Here is a 16,683-nt window from a genome sequence, read left to right on the forward strand (position 1 = left end):
TTAGGATGACGACGGACTTTGTCCGCCCGCCATCCTGTCGGAATTCGGGTCCTGTGGGGGGGTATTAGGATGTGCCCGCCACAGTGGCGGGCACATTCTGCATTTTTACAATTGTGGCGGGCGGTGCTCTCTGCGCCGCCCGCCACAATGCTAAAAATGCATTGATGCATTTACATAAACAAAGCGGCAGGCACCGAGAGGTGCCTGCCGCTTTGTTAATGCAAATGAAGGTGGGTACCACAGGTACCCCCGTGTGCACCCCCCACCTATACTTCACTCTGGGGGCCCGCATGGGGCCCCCAGAGTGAAGACTGCATGCCTTTCCGTGGCGGCATCGCCGCCGCGGAAAGGCACCTACAGACGCCCATCATAATATGTCTGGCGGTGTCTGATAGACACCGCCACCATATTATTCCTTTTCTGCCCCGGCCGCAAGGCGACCGGGGCGGAAAAGCGGCAGACGGTCTTTCCGTCCGCAGAGGTCACCCTGCCATACTACTATGGCGGGGGGAAAACGAGTGTGGATTTGTGGCGGATTGCCCCCGCCAGGCTGGCGGCGCCTACCGCCAGGCTGGCGGCGCCTACCGCCAGCCTGACGGGGGCAATCCGCCCGACATCATAACGTGCCTCATAGTTGTGAAATTTTAGATTCCCCCCCCACCAAAGCCCCTCGAACCTTACTAACTAAGCTACGTGACCCTCAGTTGTGTGCTAGATTTTTGCATGCATATATGTTCAGTTTTTTGTAGGAATGTGGACAAATTGATCATAGATTTTTGTTAGGCCGCAACCTATGAGTGAATGATGGGAGCCTGGAGATGCAGACTGTAAAATACAGTATTCCAATTTATGTCTACATACCTCGTAATTTTAATGATGAATATGACAGTCATGCAGGTTTTATCGGCTATGCAATAATATTTTCACACTGAAAAGTATTCACTGAAATGTTTTTCTTGATTCGAGAGCTTTTTACGAACTTTTACAGAAAATGCAGATATTTGCAAAAACAGGTATTTACTAAAAATGGTATTTTGGCTGAAGAGTATTGCTGGGCCTTTGTGATTTTGCCCAGAAAAAAAACATCTTTTTTGGACAAAATGACCGATGGTAGACAAAAACGGATAATTCCAGAAAATGTAATTGTTTCCCCAAAACGTATACACTGTTAATGATGGGAATGAATTTAGCAGCAGGTTTCTGTGCAAAAAAAGAAACATATTTGCCAAAATAGAGCTCAAGGGAAATCATTTTGTCGTGTTGTGCTATAAAATACCCCCACAGTAATTTCCATATATATCGATATTCGTTCAGTCATTGCCATTTTAAAAGCTTGGGAAATCTGCATTTTATGTTGTCCCAAGTTTTACTTTTAGTAGACAGCAACAATAAAGATACGGGTAATTACCTCTACTCAAAACTGTAAAAATTAAGGATATTCCATTAATTTTATTTCTGCAGTCATAATATTTTTTTGTGGCTATAGGATGATAAATGCTTATGCAACGGACATACTTCAGGGCGCACTTGTTTTGCTTGAATGGGTCATTATATGTATCGATCACAGTATTGGAATAATCATTATAATTGTGACATGGAATGAATAAAGGAACTTTAGGATACATCCTGCTGAGTCCTTCTCTGGTGTTGAGCTGACTGTTCTTGTTTCATTCCAGGATGATACACCTGAACTGGATGAGGGCTTTGTTGTCAACATCACTGAAGTCTATCTAAGAAACTCTTCCCTGGCTGGAGGGCAGCCCAGTGTGAAGCGGCCTGGGGCAGAAGTTGTAGAAATTACAATTCAGGAGAACGATGACCCTAGAGGAGTAGTCCAGTTTAACGTCACTAAGGTTTGTCATAAGATATAATATGAAAGTGCAATATAAAAGTTTGAATCCAAATAGATCAATATCTTTGAAAAATTGTGTGTGATTGGTTTTACCTTTAAAAGACTACAATGTGTTAAACAACTGTTGTACTGTTGTAGCTAAATCATAGGCAACAGGCGACCAGATGTATCTGCATCCCTTCTAATGTACCTTAGTGATATTTGTGGAATACAAACATTGAAGTGAATAATGCTGATTTAAATTGAAGTATATTTTTCATTTCGTAGAACATAACATATAATCATATTTTCCCCAATTAACATATTATTGACAGCATCTGCATCGTGCCCCTACCACATCATTCACTGACACAGAGTATTTGTTCAGTTTTGTTAAGCAAGTCTTGCTTTGGTAACTACTATGCAAAGTAATAATACCTCATTTTCATTTAACGCAGGTGATGAACTTAGTCTGTTAGCCACATTAAAAACACGATATGAACTTAATTATTTCATTAATTCCATAACACACAAAATATATGTGTATAAAATTAGGATTTTTTTTGAGATAGTACTTTTGTGTGAAACGAATTGAACCGGATGCATTTTTATGGTTCCAGGGGGTAGGTGGTGCCATTGCTGGCTTTGAATTACCTTATCCACAGAACATACTACGGCTGCCAGTTATACGACAAGCTGGCAGATTTGGGGTGATACATTTATTCTGGGAGGCCACACCTGCTACTGCGAGTCTGGAGGACTTCAGCCCATCCTCTGGAAATCTTACATTTACCGAAGGACAGGTAAGATAAACGTTGCTATCAATGCAATTTAAAAACCTTCCTTCCTTGTTCTATATTAGTATTATTTTTTTCAAGCTATTGCAGTTTGTCCATTGCTTCTATTCATCATCTAAGGACTACATGCTTTTTTGTAAAGCATCCACCTTTATGGTAATGTTGTTCCATGTTGGCAGTATTGGGTCCATAGTATGCACCCACCTCCAATGTTTTTGTTGGTGTGATCTCTCCACATGTGAGTCCGATGGGCTCATCTATTGTACATGTACTGGGATGAGTAGTGTTGATTGTCAATGGTCACCCACAGTTTGTCAGTGGTCACTCACAGCTGTAGGACACCTACATTGTAGGTGGTGTGTGCCCTATTTGTCAGGTTGTTTAGCACAACGGTTGGGCTTATGTGCACAGCTCTATTATCTATTTTCTCAGTGCATCTTTTCTTTCCACCTTTTCTCAGTGATCCAGCTTCTTTAATCTGCTTCTTCAGCATGGTTCTGCTCTTCAGAGTTGCCTAGAGAGTCACACCTTTCTACATCATCTCAAACAAGACCGTCTTCATAGACAAAAATAATTTACTTGGTACACCTGGCTGGTGAACTTTACGAAAAACACTTCAATATTGATATTTTTTTTGCGTCTGGATACAGACAGCTTTATCGGTCTGGCAAGACCTAGTGTTATAATTACACACCCCATACAATCACAGCACAAGTAGTAAACACCCTTTAAAACACTCAACACAATATGCATAATCAAAGATAGGATGCACAGCCTGGTTCTTGCCAAGGCTAATGTTCTTGCAGTCAGCTGCTCAGCTAAGCTGACAATGCATCCTAGTCTTAGGATATACCAGTGAAAGAAGTATTGCATACATTCCCACCACATCCATGTGTGTGGGAACGTGGCTACAGATCAGGTACCTGCCCTCCAAGTGGACTGAGAGGAAAGATCCCACTGAGCCTGGAGCCACCAGCTAGATGAGTGGTAGAGCTGCCACTGCATATTTGGGTAGCCCGATGTCTGTAGGAGACAAGGTCCTCTTTCCTGCTGTGTGCCCCTATGCCCCTGGTGTATGCCTCGCCTTCTCAGCCATTCTCCCACTAACCACTGCACTTCGGATATGCCTTGTCAGTGAGCATGTTTAGGTGTTCCACTACAAATAGGCATTTAATTTTTTTTACCTGTCCATGTACTATGGATGAAGGGAAATTAAGTAAGGTATTTCATGTTGAAGCTCTCACAAAATTGTGCTCCAAATGCTTATAAGCGAACTTTGAATCTCCACTGTGCCTCAATGCAATGAGAAGACTATGTGCCTCCTATAATCCTGCAAGTGGTGGACTCTTGACCACTCCCTTTCACAGATGTAGTCTTTCCATGCCAGTTTTGAGTTCACCTCTTTTCAAAACTTGTAATGGAAAGGTACGTTAAGCCTAACCTTGACTGTTGGATATTTGCCCTTCCTGCGGGGTCCCCCAGATGCTTTTCCCTTTATATTGAATCCCCCTTTTGTTGGCAGTCGAACTCTGTGCACTTTGTGCCTTCTGACCAATGTTAAAGCATGTGTGCTCTCCCTAATAAAACATGGTAAAATTGGTATACTTCTGATTGGTACATTTAATTTGTTTATAAGTCCCTATTTATGGTATATCCTATAGCCAGATCCTCCAAATCAAATGCTACTAGTGGGCTGCAGACAGTAGCTCCTTGGGTCATTCTTCTCAGAAATATTTTAAGACATTGGCATAGTAGAATATTGCCCAATGTTCTCGACATCCAATGAGCATCCTCGTGAAGTGCATTCTGTCTCTTTTACAATTGTGTCTCTTTCTCTATTTAAACCTTTCTGCTGCTCGCTGCCTACCTCTAACTCTGTTCCACTCTCTTTCTATTTCTGCCCCATCAGGCTCTAATTTTATATCTACATCTCTTAATATGTTCATGTATTTGTTGCTCTGTCTTTGCTTTCCCAACATGAGGTCATCCTGGTAACCTCTCTCTACTGTGCTTCGTATTTCACCACCATTTTGTATCCTGTCTTTTCACCTCAACTCCTTCGTCTAGCCTGCCTTTATCTCTACCTTTACCCTATTTCCAAATCACCTATCTCTACTTCTCCACTCTCTCTACCTCTCTGTCTGGTTGGACCTCTCCCCTCTACCTTATCAGTCTTAACTACCCTGCACTTATCTGTACCTTACGTCACTACCTTGTCCTCTGTCTTACTGCCTCTTTCACCTTTCTCGATCACGCGTTACCTCTATTTCTCTGCCATACAAATCCTTCTTTCTCATGCATCTCTCCTAATCATATCACTCTTCTACTTCCCTGCTCCTCATCTAGATATCTCTACATGACTATGTACTTACCCCATTTCTCTATCTCAACTCTTTCTACCTCACATCTTTCTACTGATTTTCTAACTCACTTCTTTCTCCAAACGTCACTGCTTTACTTCCATATCACCTACCTGCGTCTCACCCCTATTTATTTAACCTCTCTCAACATCTCCCCTCTCGTTGCCTCCTCAACTCTCTACCACACTCTTCATTTCTATGTACCTCATCTCTTTCTAAACTTCTTTCCTCTCTCTACCTCGCCATACATCTCCTCACTACTCTCCACCTCTCTTCTCACTGACTTATCTCTCTCCACTCCACTTTTCTCACTACCTAATCTCTCATTATACCACATTACTCATTCATTACCTTACTTGTCAGCTTCCACCTTATAACTTTCTACTTTCTCCCTCACCTCCCTCATGACTTAACTCTTTTCTTAATACCTCTTTCTTTACCTATTGCTCTTTTTTATCACTAACCCTTTCTCTTTGCCTTCTTTTCCATTTCAACTCACCCTCTCAACTTTATATCTCTCACAACCTCTCTCTGCCCATCTCTGTGTCTTTACTGACCTCTTTCTTTGCTTCTTTACTTTCTCTTTATCTCACATTGTCTCTCAACTTCTGCACCAAGTTCACCCCTCTCTCTCATCTGTTTCTCTACTTAATATTTTCTCTCACCCTCTCATCGCTTTCTGTGCTTCACCCTTCTCCATCTACCATTCTCTCTGCCTCAATACTCTCTTTACCTGACTTGTCTTTCTGTTCCTTACTTCTTATTTTGCTCCTGGATCATAACTTTTGTTACTTGGCATTTCCTTACATCTCTCTAGTCTACCCATCTCTGTGTTCTGAATGTAGCTCTTTCTAACTCACCTTGCCTCTCTCGTAACTGCATCCCTATTGAACACCAAACTCTCTTTACATTTAATCCGCTATACATCACTCTACCTCTTTTGCCCTACCTACTTCTTTCTATTTCTCCATTGCTTTCTTTCTTTTTATCCCGCATTTCTTTCTTTATCGTATGTCGCTCCCTTCCTTAGTGAGTCTCTTTCGCCATTATTCATCCTCACTTCTCTCGCTCAGCTGTATTCATTAGCTCTCTGTCATTCTGTCTCCCACTCTCTCCCATTTCATTACTCGGCAGAGCTGGATGCCTCTGTCTAGCAAGAGAAGTATACATATTGGAAGAGTTGAGGAAAAACAATTCAGGACAAGAACATGAAGAGATACATGTGTCATATTTCACCTAATGAATAGCGATAATCCTCAGAGCTGAGCGTTATTGCTTTTGCAGCAAGAATGCCACTTGTGAATGTGTGGCAGTGCTAGCTACAGCTTCAAGCGCTATGTCCGTATGTCTTATTTTAATGTTATGCACTAGTATCCCAAACATCCATGATGTCACCTGTACTGTGCATTTCTTAGAGTGGGAGAAAATAGCTGATTAGGCAGTACATTTAAAGAATAATATTATGGCGAGAAACAAAATCTAGATCCAAGCGCAAAAAAAAGTTACTTTATCAATACTTCTTCAAGCTGTCGTTTGGTACTGTTTGCCAGGTGGCTGTTGGGTAGCCTGGACTTTGATCTGCGTTTGCAGGTCTGCATTTCTGAAAGCTTAACATATAACTGGGTATTTTTTGGAATCACCAGGGCTTGAATTATCTGAAAAGGAGTATTTAATTACCAGTTGTCCTGATCAAGCACCCATAAAATATGTCTTACCTCTTACCTTAACAACCCATAAGTAGTAACCCCTGTGCACATGCTAATCATGTTACTGACAGGACTGTACCTGCAACATGGCCAACCAGCTTGTGGGTGATCCTGCATGATCATTGACTATCATGACCGCTGCATACGTGGTGTTTGGTAGTGTTTATGTGTGCAACTCTGCTTGCATGCAAGTGCCACAGCCCCACCATCTGGAACCTACAACGATATCACCAACGTTGGACACCACTTTAAGGGTGACATTCAGACTAATTTTAGAATAGAAAAAGGATGGTACACAGGAGAGGAGATAAAGCAAAAGACAAATACTGAAGCCAGAAAGCAACTAGCTACAAGCTGCTAAGACTAATGGCCTGGAACCTAAAGCTGCCCCTCAAATTCTGCCAAAGACCGACATTTGAAAATTACTGAACAATCCTCAATGGGGTTGAAGTATGCCAAGAATACAAAATGTTGAGTAAGGGGCATAGCTTCACGGGGGGGGGTTGCAGTGTGACACCCCCAAAACAAATGCATTCTGGGCTTGGTACTGGGTCTGGGGGCCCTGAGTATATTATGCTATCTCTGTGTCAGTATTTCATGTCCTGAGACAATAATTAAAGACAAAACAACGACCTTTGGTGTAAATGGGGGAGACAAAAAAAGACAGAGTCAGAGATACCCACCTGGTAGCTCAATTTTAAAATATGAAAGCAGATAACCTAGAACCATTATGGCTTCCCTGCTTATTCTAATTGTGTGATCCTAAGCACATATTTTATTTCACAGAGCCTTCTTTTTACTTTATTATCACATATGAGCTCACTTTTACATACTTGAGTTCAGGATAAGTGGTATAAATGTCCTTTTTATATTTCATTTAATTGATTGTAATATTGCCTTATCTATAATAAGAATCTAACTAAGCCACGTTTAGGGTTGACATAGTCACTGACTTGTCTTTTAGTTCACTCATGGCATTGCCATTGAGGTGCGAGACATGGATATTTCTTAAACCAATCACTTTCAGTAAATGTCTAAATATGCAGTGATATAATCTGATGCTCTACGGTGAAACACTTCCACCTATTAAAGAGAGATTGTATCATATTATTGCATTATGTTGGCTGCAGAATATGCATGCCAAACATTTTCATAGCTTGCCTCATGCACTGGCTCTTAGAGCAGACCCATTGCTTGTCTCACCCTAAAAATCTGTCTACACCCCCATCTCTATTTCCGACTCTGGCTTAGTACATGGGGCCATCAATCACTTGATAAAATGATTTATAAAATTCGAGGAATTAAAACATGGAGCCCCGCCCACATGCACTGATCTGACAACTCTACCATCAAGGCTTTTTGGAGCAGAGTAGAAGAAAAGTGCGTACAGGAAAAAGTACATTTAAAATAAGTGAGCTCATGGCAGGGACTCCAGGCCTTCTGTTGCACAAGCCTGCAGTCATGAGTTCCCAGGGATAACTACAAAGCTTAGGTGGGAAGAGCTGTGGCATTGCTTTGGCAGGGCTGTTTGGGGTGTGACACCTCTCAAAAGGATTCTTGGTTTGAAAGTTGGGTCTGGGAGCCCTGATTCAGTTCTGCTATGTCTATGTTGTTTATTCACATCATTCTAATATCACAAAAATGTTTTACGTCGTTTTTTGTGGATCTGTGTTAGACCTGTCAGCCATAGGGTGGTCTTCCACCAAACTTTCTGCCTTATTCGTTATTTTTTTGCTGATCTCGTTTTAGTTGGCATTAGGACTCTGTGCACTTTAAACCGCTGAGCCAGCACTAAATTGCTTATGCTTTCTCCTTTAAATATGGTAATGCTGGCTTACACCCAATTGGCACATTTAGTTTACTTGTAAGTCCCTATTCAAGTTTTTAATACATGTACACAGGGCCTGTAAGTTAATGCTACTGCTGGGACTGCAGTGTTGCTGGGTCTGGCCCTTTTTGCAGGGTTATTCCTAAGCTTTTTACCTTCCTCCCCCTAATTTCTGACCCTATTTTTGTTTGCTTTAGGATTCTCCACACTTTACCACTGCTGTTCAGTCCTGAAGTGCCTGTGCTCTCTACTGGTATGATTGGATTACACCTGATTGGCATATTTAATTTACTAGTAAGTCCCTTTTAAAGTGGTATCCCATATACCAAGAGACTGTAAATTAAATGCTAATAGTGGGCCTGCAGCTCCGATTTAACCACCCACAGAAGTAGGCTTTCAGACCTGTCTCAAGCCTGCATGAACAGTTTACTGCCACATAGACTTGGCATGTAAAACCACTTACCAATCCTTAAACTCCCCTTTTCCTACATATAGGTGACCCCCAAGGTGGATCGTAGGAAGCCTTATGAGCAGGGTGCTGTGTAAGTGAAAGGTAGGACATGAGACTTTATTGTGTGGCATGTCCTTTAAGTGACAAACAGCTTATTTTGTTTATCACTGCTGTGAGGCCTACTCTTCTCATAGGCTAGCATTGGGAATTCCCTTATATATTTTGAAGAGGTAATTCCTGATCTGAAAAGAGTAGCCTTGCCATGTTTGGTATGTTCAGAATGGTATTGACACATCCTGTTTACTGGTATAGTTGGATTTCACATTACTATTTTGGAAATGCCACTTCAGGAAAGTGGGCATTTCTCTCTGCTTATGACTCTTTGTGCTTTGCAACCTGACTCCAATCCACTTTTGGGCCTGGGTGACAGTTACACTTTGTGCACACTTCCCGCACAGCCACAATTCAGGAAGCGTCAGCAGATACATCTGCATTCATCTGCATCCTGATAGTCTTCTTGGGATGGGAGAGAGGGAGGTGGTTCGCAGTTACACCTGAATAGGTTGTGGCCAGCCCTCACACAAACGACTGATTTAAACGCTACAGACATCTGGAGCCAGGGATGGGTTGAAAGGGGGTGTTGTGCACTTCTAAGGTTTCTTTTGAAGTTCAATCAGGTGAAATACATTTTGGGTATACGGACATGGGCTCTGACCCCACATTTTAAGAGCACTCTTGGGAACTGGAACCGAACCTCCGTCAGAAGGGATGCTGCACAGAACAAAGGACTTATCTGGACTGCTCTTCTTTTGTTGCCCTGCAACCTGCTGGGTGGCCTAAAAACTCACAGGATTGTTTTTCTGCTTGTTGCCCTGATGCCAGCTGCTCCCTTTTTGGGTGCACTCAGGAACCACCCTAGAGTTTATTGGGTTCATTCGGCTGGCCCCTTCATGCCTCTCAAGTGCCTCAGAGGAGCCCCAGCAAGCTGAGAGCGCTGTTTTCTACTTGCAGTTTCTCTGGTGCCAGCTCGTTTTGTAGCACTCCATGTTTACTAGAATCCGTGCATGTGGGGCACTCCGCTGTTTCCTTATGATCAGCTCGTGGTGACCATTTCATAGCCAGAAACTTGGCTGTTCCCCCGTGTGTGTTCACATACTTTCTGGGCTCCTCACTGTCCTAGTGCCTGTGTGGTACAGCATGAGTCATTTGACTCACAAAAACAGCATTGCACCTGTAGCAGAGTCCCGAGTTCCAACTTAGCATGGTGCACCAGATTGCTGCCTGCCCCGTCAGATGGCTGCTGGACAACTAGATGCACCGCAAATGAATCTGAGGGGATTTCTTGCTGTGCCCTCACAGTCGAAGGTCAGGATCAGACCTCACAAGTCAGCGCATCACCTCCGTGGCCCCCCGTCGAGGCTCTGCACTGGCCATCTCCGGGGTGGCCGTAGGTCGCCAAAAGGAAGCACGCCTGCTCTGTAGCCTAGGAAAGTGTTCAGTCGCCCGCACTACTCCAGCCACCTCTCATGCAAAGCATTATAATGTATATCATTTTTGCCGTGCTTAGATCAACAAGTACAATTTAAGTAACTTCCTCACATGCATGGTACTTGTGGTTTGTGTATCTCCTTATAATCCACTGCTTACTTGATGTCATGGTGTACATCATTTTTTATTCTTGAATTGTCAGGATAATGGGTACTGACCCAGGATTGGCATATAATGCACAGTTTTCATGATTAGGATGTTTCGTTCTATGTTTATGTGCAATACAGAAACATATTTTCATATAATGCTTAGTGGAGTCTCTTGTTATGTATTTATTGTGTCACTGCTGTTAGTGTGTTGCGCAAACGCTTTACACATTGCCTATGGGATAAGCCTGATTGCTCTGGCCAAGCTACCAAAGTGGTGAGCAGGGGTAATCTTGGATGTGTAACTCCCTTACACTGACTAGAGTGATGGGTTCTGTCTGGCTTAGGTGCATACCCTAGCCAACCAGAAACTCCATTTCCAACAAGCACTGATTGTGCAGCCCACTTATGTAGCCCTTTAAACATATGTCAGACCTGCCATTGCAGCCTATGTGTGCAGTTTTAAACTGTCATTTCGACATGGCAAAATAAACCTTTTGCCAAGCCTAAATCTTCCTTTTTAACACATGTACGTTACCCTTAGGTAGGCGCTTATCAGCCCAAAGGGCTGGGCACAGTGTATTTAAAAGGTTGCACATGTACTTAAACTTTTAAATGTCCTGGTGGTGAAACACAGTTGAATTTATTTTCATTACTGCATGGCCTACCTCTACAATAGGATAACATTGGGTTAACTTATTACATTTATTAAGCGACAAATTTAAATTGGGGACAGGTAGTAATGTCAAGTTTGTGTCAAAAGAATTGAAAGTTAAAATCTTATTTATTAGTAAAGTCAATTGTTATGCCAGAATTCTAAAAATGCCACTTTTAAAAAGTTGCTATTTTATTGTTCCCTGCAAATGTGGTGCCTGCAGACTTTATCCTTGGTCACATGACTGGGTGTAGCTGGCAGTAGATCTTTGTATATTACTCCAGCCAGTGAGACAAATTAGCTTAGCTGTTGGTAGAATGGGACGTGAAGAACCGTGTTTTAGAACCCAGCGGCGCCAGGGGCACGCCCAATGTCTTCGAGTTCACCTGTCTTAGAATACAGAGACAAGGAATACTTCTCGGTGACGTCAAAGATCAAATTTTTTGGCTGCAACCAGGAACAGAAATTTACAAAGTACGACAAGGGTAGGTTCGCTAGAGGCTGCTCAATTCTCATATTGCGAGACATCGTCTTATATGCTAAAAATCACGTTCCTGACAACCACCCATTATTTACAAACTGTCCAATCATAGGTGATATTGCAAAAGGTATCGCGTAACGACAATCCCACTTTTCAGTTGTCCAGCCCACCATCAATTACACGGGAAAGCCCAACATTCTTGCTCGGAAAGGCCGGACGAACCCATAATAGGAGACCACAACACAAACCATAAACAGGCCATAAAAGAAGGAACAGAAACAGATGTGAAGCAAGATAGAGGGGTGTGTGCGTGTACCATAAACTCAACAATATCCTGCTCTTTGATCTCTATCTCGACCAGCTACCGGACAAGGAACTGGCTCAGCAAGGTTAGCTTCAGGCAACAGGGTCAGTTCGCTCAGGTCATCTAGAAGTCAGCTAAAGGTGCACGTGTCCCAAAGACTCGTTCGGCCGTAGTCATCGGCCTATGTGAGGGCAACCACAAAATGGCTGCCGTACACAAAATGGAACCCGAAGGTTCTGAATGAAATCCCTAAATATGTAGTGAATCCATCGATCGAACATGACGAAAACACTCGTACTTGCCGCACTCGTCATTTACGGTTCGCTACTACCAAAATCGTAACGATACCATGACCTTTCATAAAACGGGTTCAGAATTCACAGAACCTCAGACTCTCCTTTTGCCCTTATATAGGCAATAACCTAAACTCACGTCAATCTGAATCCAGGTCTATATTCATCAGATCATCAAGATGTTGTTGAAGCATCATCCTATTACTTCGTAGCTCTCTCTGGACAGGTCTCCTTGCACACGAAGTAGCACAAAGGCCACATATAGCAGGAGCACACTGTACGCAAAGACAGAACAGGAAAAGGATAGCTAAAACCATCCCAATGATCATCAGAATCTTCCATCCCCAAGTGGATAACAATCCCCCAAACCATCCCATTAACGACCAATCTCCTTCGTCCACATGTATAGACTCGGAGATCTTATGTAGCTTGGAAATGGCCTGGTACACTGTCGGAGCGTTGTCTGGAATGATAACGCAGCAGCTCGATTGAATCAATTTACATACCCCTCCTCTATCTGCAAGTATGACAACTAACGCAACTCGATTCTGCAGCGTAGTAAGGCGATCCGATTGGAGCTCAGCAGTCAAATTACTAAGGGCACCGACAGTCTCAACTATGGTGGACTCAACCACTCTCGTCAGTTGTCGTATGTTCCTGCTGTTAACCATAGGTCCCCAAAACGGCAGAAAACCCTTCAGAAAATCGCCTAATTCTTGTCCAGCAGTATCTTCCTTACTGAAGACACCTCTAGCAACTCTCGTTTTATGGTAATCTGCCGCAGCAGTATACGTAGGAGGCAACAGGAACAAGACATAACATGTTCCCGAAAAATCAGGCGGCAACCATATGTATGCTCTATCGTGACAAACAAAATAGGTACCCTTAGCTGCTAAAAACGATGGGGAAGTCTGTGACGCAAAAATATGCTTCTCAGTGCAAACACTCTTCCCTAACTGAGCTCTCAGATTTTTGCCACTACCTTGCAGACAAAAATTACCACGATGGGGTACAATCCAAATCGGAGAAGATCTTTTCGCTCGCTGGTTTCCACTCAGACTAACACCATATCCAGTCACGCTCCATCCAATATATGCTAGTGTCTCATCTTTCGGGATAGTCTCATAGGAGTAAATTCCTCTAATCATGTCTACTATTCCCTTAACTAGAGCACTATTCTTCGGATTGTCTTTCACAGAGCGTAGGGGGTAAACTTCACGGGCATAAATGAACATCGTTCTGTACGCCCACACAGAACCATTATAGCAGAACGGCAGGACCAGGTAAGGAATACCCTTATCAGTAGTATGAGGCATAAGACCACACACCCAACAATTAGTGGTGTTCACTACTAACTGATGCTGGTGTAAAAGTTGAACAAAAGAGTTATTAGCAAATTCTAATCTTCTAATGGACTCATGTTCAGGCAAAGGATGAAAAGAATGCAAAGAAATAGTAGGAAAAGGCATAGGTTGTGTAGTGGGTGCAAACGTCACTTGGAAAGAGAAAATAACATAACCCACCAAAAACATTGTCATGCTGAGTAGCATTAAAAGACACATTATCAGAAAACATTTTCGACTCATTATTTTACATATTCTTGTCTTAAAGTTCATTTCCTCAACAGCTCTCTCCATCTCGAAAAACTCCATCCTCTAACCGTGTTGTTCGCGGCAGTTGGTTCTCTTCCGCTCAAGTGTACCTCGGAATGTCCCAGGGAACGCCCTAGAACAAACCAGAACTGTCGACCTTGTGTCTTCCAGCCGTACACTCTGAGTCTTTATACCGCGACCCTACAGCTGAACCCGGATGGCGGTTCGAAAAACAAAAATCGATCAAAACAGTTTCTCAGATGAGAGAGCGTAGTTTCAAAAATAGCAAGAAAAATGTTTACTTTATTAGTTCAACGACTCTCGGTCGTAAATTATAGCAGCCTTTACCAGGCAATGTCTGATCTCGAAATAATAACTCAGGCTCAGAAGTGTCCAGTCGAACTAATGGAGGCACGGCTTTCTGCAAAATATTGTCGTTCTCACGCTCAGAGCTTGTCCCAATTAAACGTGCATCGCTGAATGGGATAAACTTCGGCACAGTCTCAGTCTCTGAATCCCCAACACCCTCCTGGACCCAACGGCCGTACGGCAGAGGCAAAGAAACCCTCTTACAATGTACGCCATGGATCCAGTTTCTTTTGCCGGGCACTCTCACTGCAGTACGCGTTGCCAACAAGACCTGATGGGGTCCGGTCCAGCGGGGCTGATCGTTCTTTGTCCGCTGAAAATTCCAGATCAGTACCCGCGAACCAGGATCAATGGTGTGTCCTGGATCTTCAGATGCTTGTGGCAATGTGTCATGAACCTGTTGGTGTAAAACACGCAATCTAGCCGTCAAATCATACAGATAGTCAATTAGTACAGGATGCTCGATTTCGCTAAACTTTGTCAGCCTCGGCACTCCCCATATATTTGCCGGGCGACCAAATGCGATCACGTATGGGCTAAGGCCCACTCTAGAATGTACTGTAGTTCTGGTTGACCAAAGTGCCAATGGCAAAGCATCAGGCCAATGGAGACCAGAGCTCGCCTGAATCTTGGCCAGTTTCAGTTTTAAGGTGCCATTATAGCACTCAACTAAACCAGCTGACTGGGGGTGATTTGGAGCGTGGAACTTCTGTCTGATGCCTAAACCCTCACATACTCTCTTCATGACTTGACCCACAAATTCACTCCCGATATCACTCCAGACCATTCTTGGAAAACCATACCTAGGGGAAGAATTCCTGAACTAAGGCTTTAGCTGTGGACAAGGCAGTATTATCTTTCAGGGGGTATGCCTCTACCCATCTTGAAAAGGCACAAACAACCACAAGGACGTACTTCAAGTTGTTACATCTCTCCATGTGGATGAAATCTAATTGCAAAACCTCGAACGGATACGTCAGAGGCGCAAAGTGACCAGCTGGAGTTGGAGTTCCCTTGCCAGGATTATACATCAGACAAACCATACAATTCTGGACCAGATTCTGTGCACACTTAGGAATTCCAGCATTCTGCCATACTGGAGCCAACAACTTACAAATCCCTTTCGCACTAATGTGAGCCATTCCATGCGCCATTGTAACCACTGCAAGCACATACGCATCAGGTAACAACCATCGCTGGTTCTCTGACAACTCAATCCAACAACCAGTCGAATCCAATTTTCCCGTACTCTCTCTCCATACATTCAATTCTTTCTCAGTAGCTTCAGCCTGAATTGACTTCACGCTCTCTATCGTATCTTCACACATTCCTCTATCCGGAACCCATCTTGCTGGACCCACAACATACATTCGACTCATCACATCTTTCGCCACATCTTTTGCAACTTCATCTGCAAATGCATTACCACAACCAACGTCATTGGTAACCTTCTGATGTGCACTGCATTTCACGATCGCAACTTGCATCGTTAACGTAAGCGACTCAAGAAGTTCATTCCCCAACTGACCATGCTGAATTTTCGTACCATGAGACGTGAGGAACCCACGTTCCGTCCACAGGCGACCAAAACTGTGAGCCACACCAAACACATACTGACTATCGGTATACACAGTCACTCTCTTTCCTTTCGACAACAAACACGCTTTTGTAAATGCAATCAACTCTGCTGCTTGAGCTGAATTTTGTGGGATACGTGCAGCTTCAACAATCGTATGCAAAGTCGTAACTGCATATGCTGCAATCGTATCACCATTCGGAAGATTAAAACACGAACCATCTACCCATAGGGTACCATCACACTTCGCAAGAGGAGTATCCTTAAGGTCTATTCTACCCTTCGTTTCCTCCTCTGTCCTAAGAAAGCAATTATGCTGTTCCTGAACATCTGTCTCTACAGAAATCGGCAACAACGTAGCTGGATTCAACGTGTTGCATCTTTTTATATGCACATGACTCGCCAAAGTGTTAGCTCATAACCTGACAATCGAGCACTAGTTAAGTGCTGTGTCTTGGTCCTGTTTAACAAAGTATCCACTGCATGTGGAACCATCACAATCAACATATTATCCATCACCAAACCAGCAGACTGTCAGATAGAAACAGCTGCTGCCGCTGTAGCTCTCAAACAACTCGGCAACGCTCTAGCTACCGGATCCAAAGTCGACGAGAAATACGCACATGGACGTTGTTTATCGCCGAACTGCTGTGTCAGGACTGACAATGCACATCCCTCTCTCTCGTGAACATAGAGTGTAAAAGGCTTACTGTAGTTGGGGGTACCCAACACAGGAGCCGAACACAACGCATCACGCAATTCAGAAAAACTCTTCTGGCATTCGTCAGTCCAAGGAAGAGGATTCG

At 43.3% G+C, this 16,683-nt stretch overlaps 1 protein-coding gene across 1 annotated transcript in view; it reads left to right on the forward strand.

The window, feature by feature from the left end:
• Positions 1–16,683, forward strand: part of ADGRV1 (adhesion G protein-coupled receptor V1) — a 1,865,288-nt gene that overhangs the window by 785,090 nt on the left and 1,063,515 nt on the right. Inside the window, exons 57-58 of the mRNA XM_086963519.1 lie at positions 1,677–1,853; positions 2,452–2,634. Coding sequence (XP_086819645.1) covers positions 1,677–1,853; positions 2,452–2,634 — 360 coding nt within the window. The remainder of the gene's footprint in view (positions 1–1,676; positions 1,854–2,451; positions 2,635–16,683) is intronic.

Source organism: Lissotriton vulgaris, chromosome 3_1 (assembly GCF_964263255.1).
Source record: "Lissotriton vulgaris chromosome 3_1, aLisVul1.2, whole genome shotgun sequence".
Lineage (NCBI taxonomy): Eukaryota > Metazoa > Chordata > Amphibia > Caudata > Salamandridae > Lissotriton > Lissotriton vulgaris.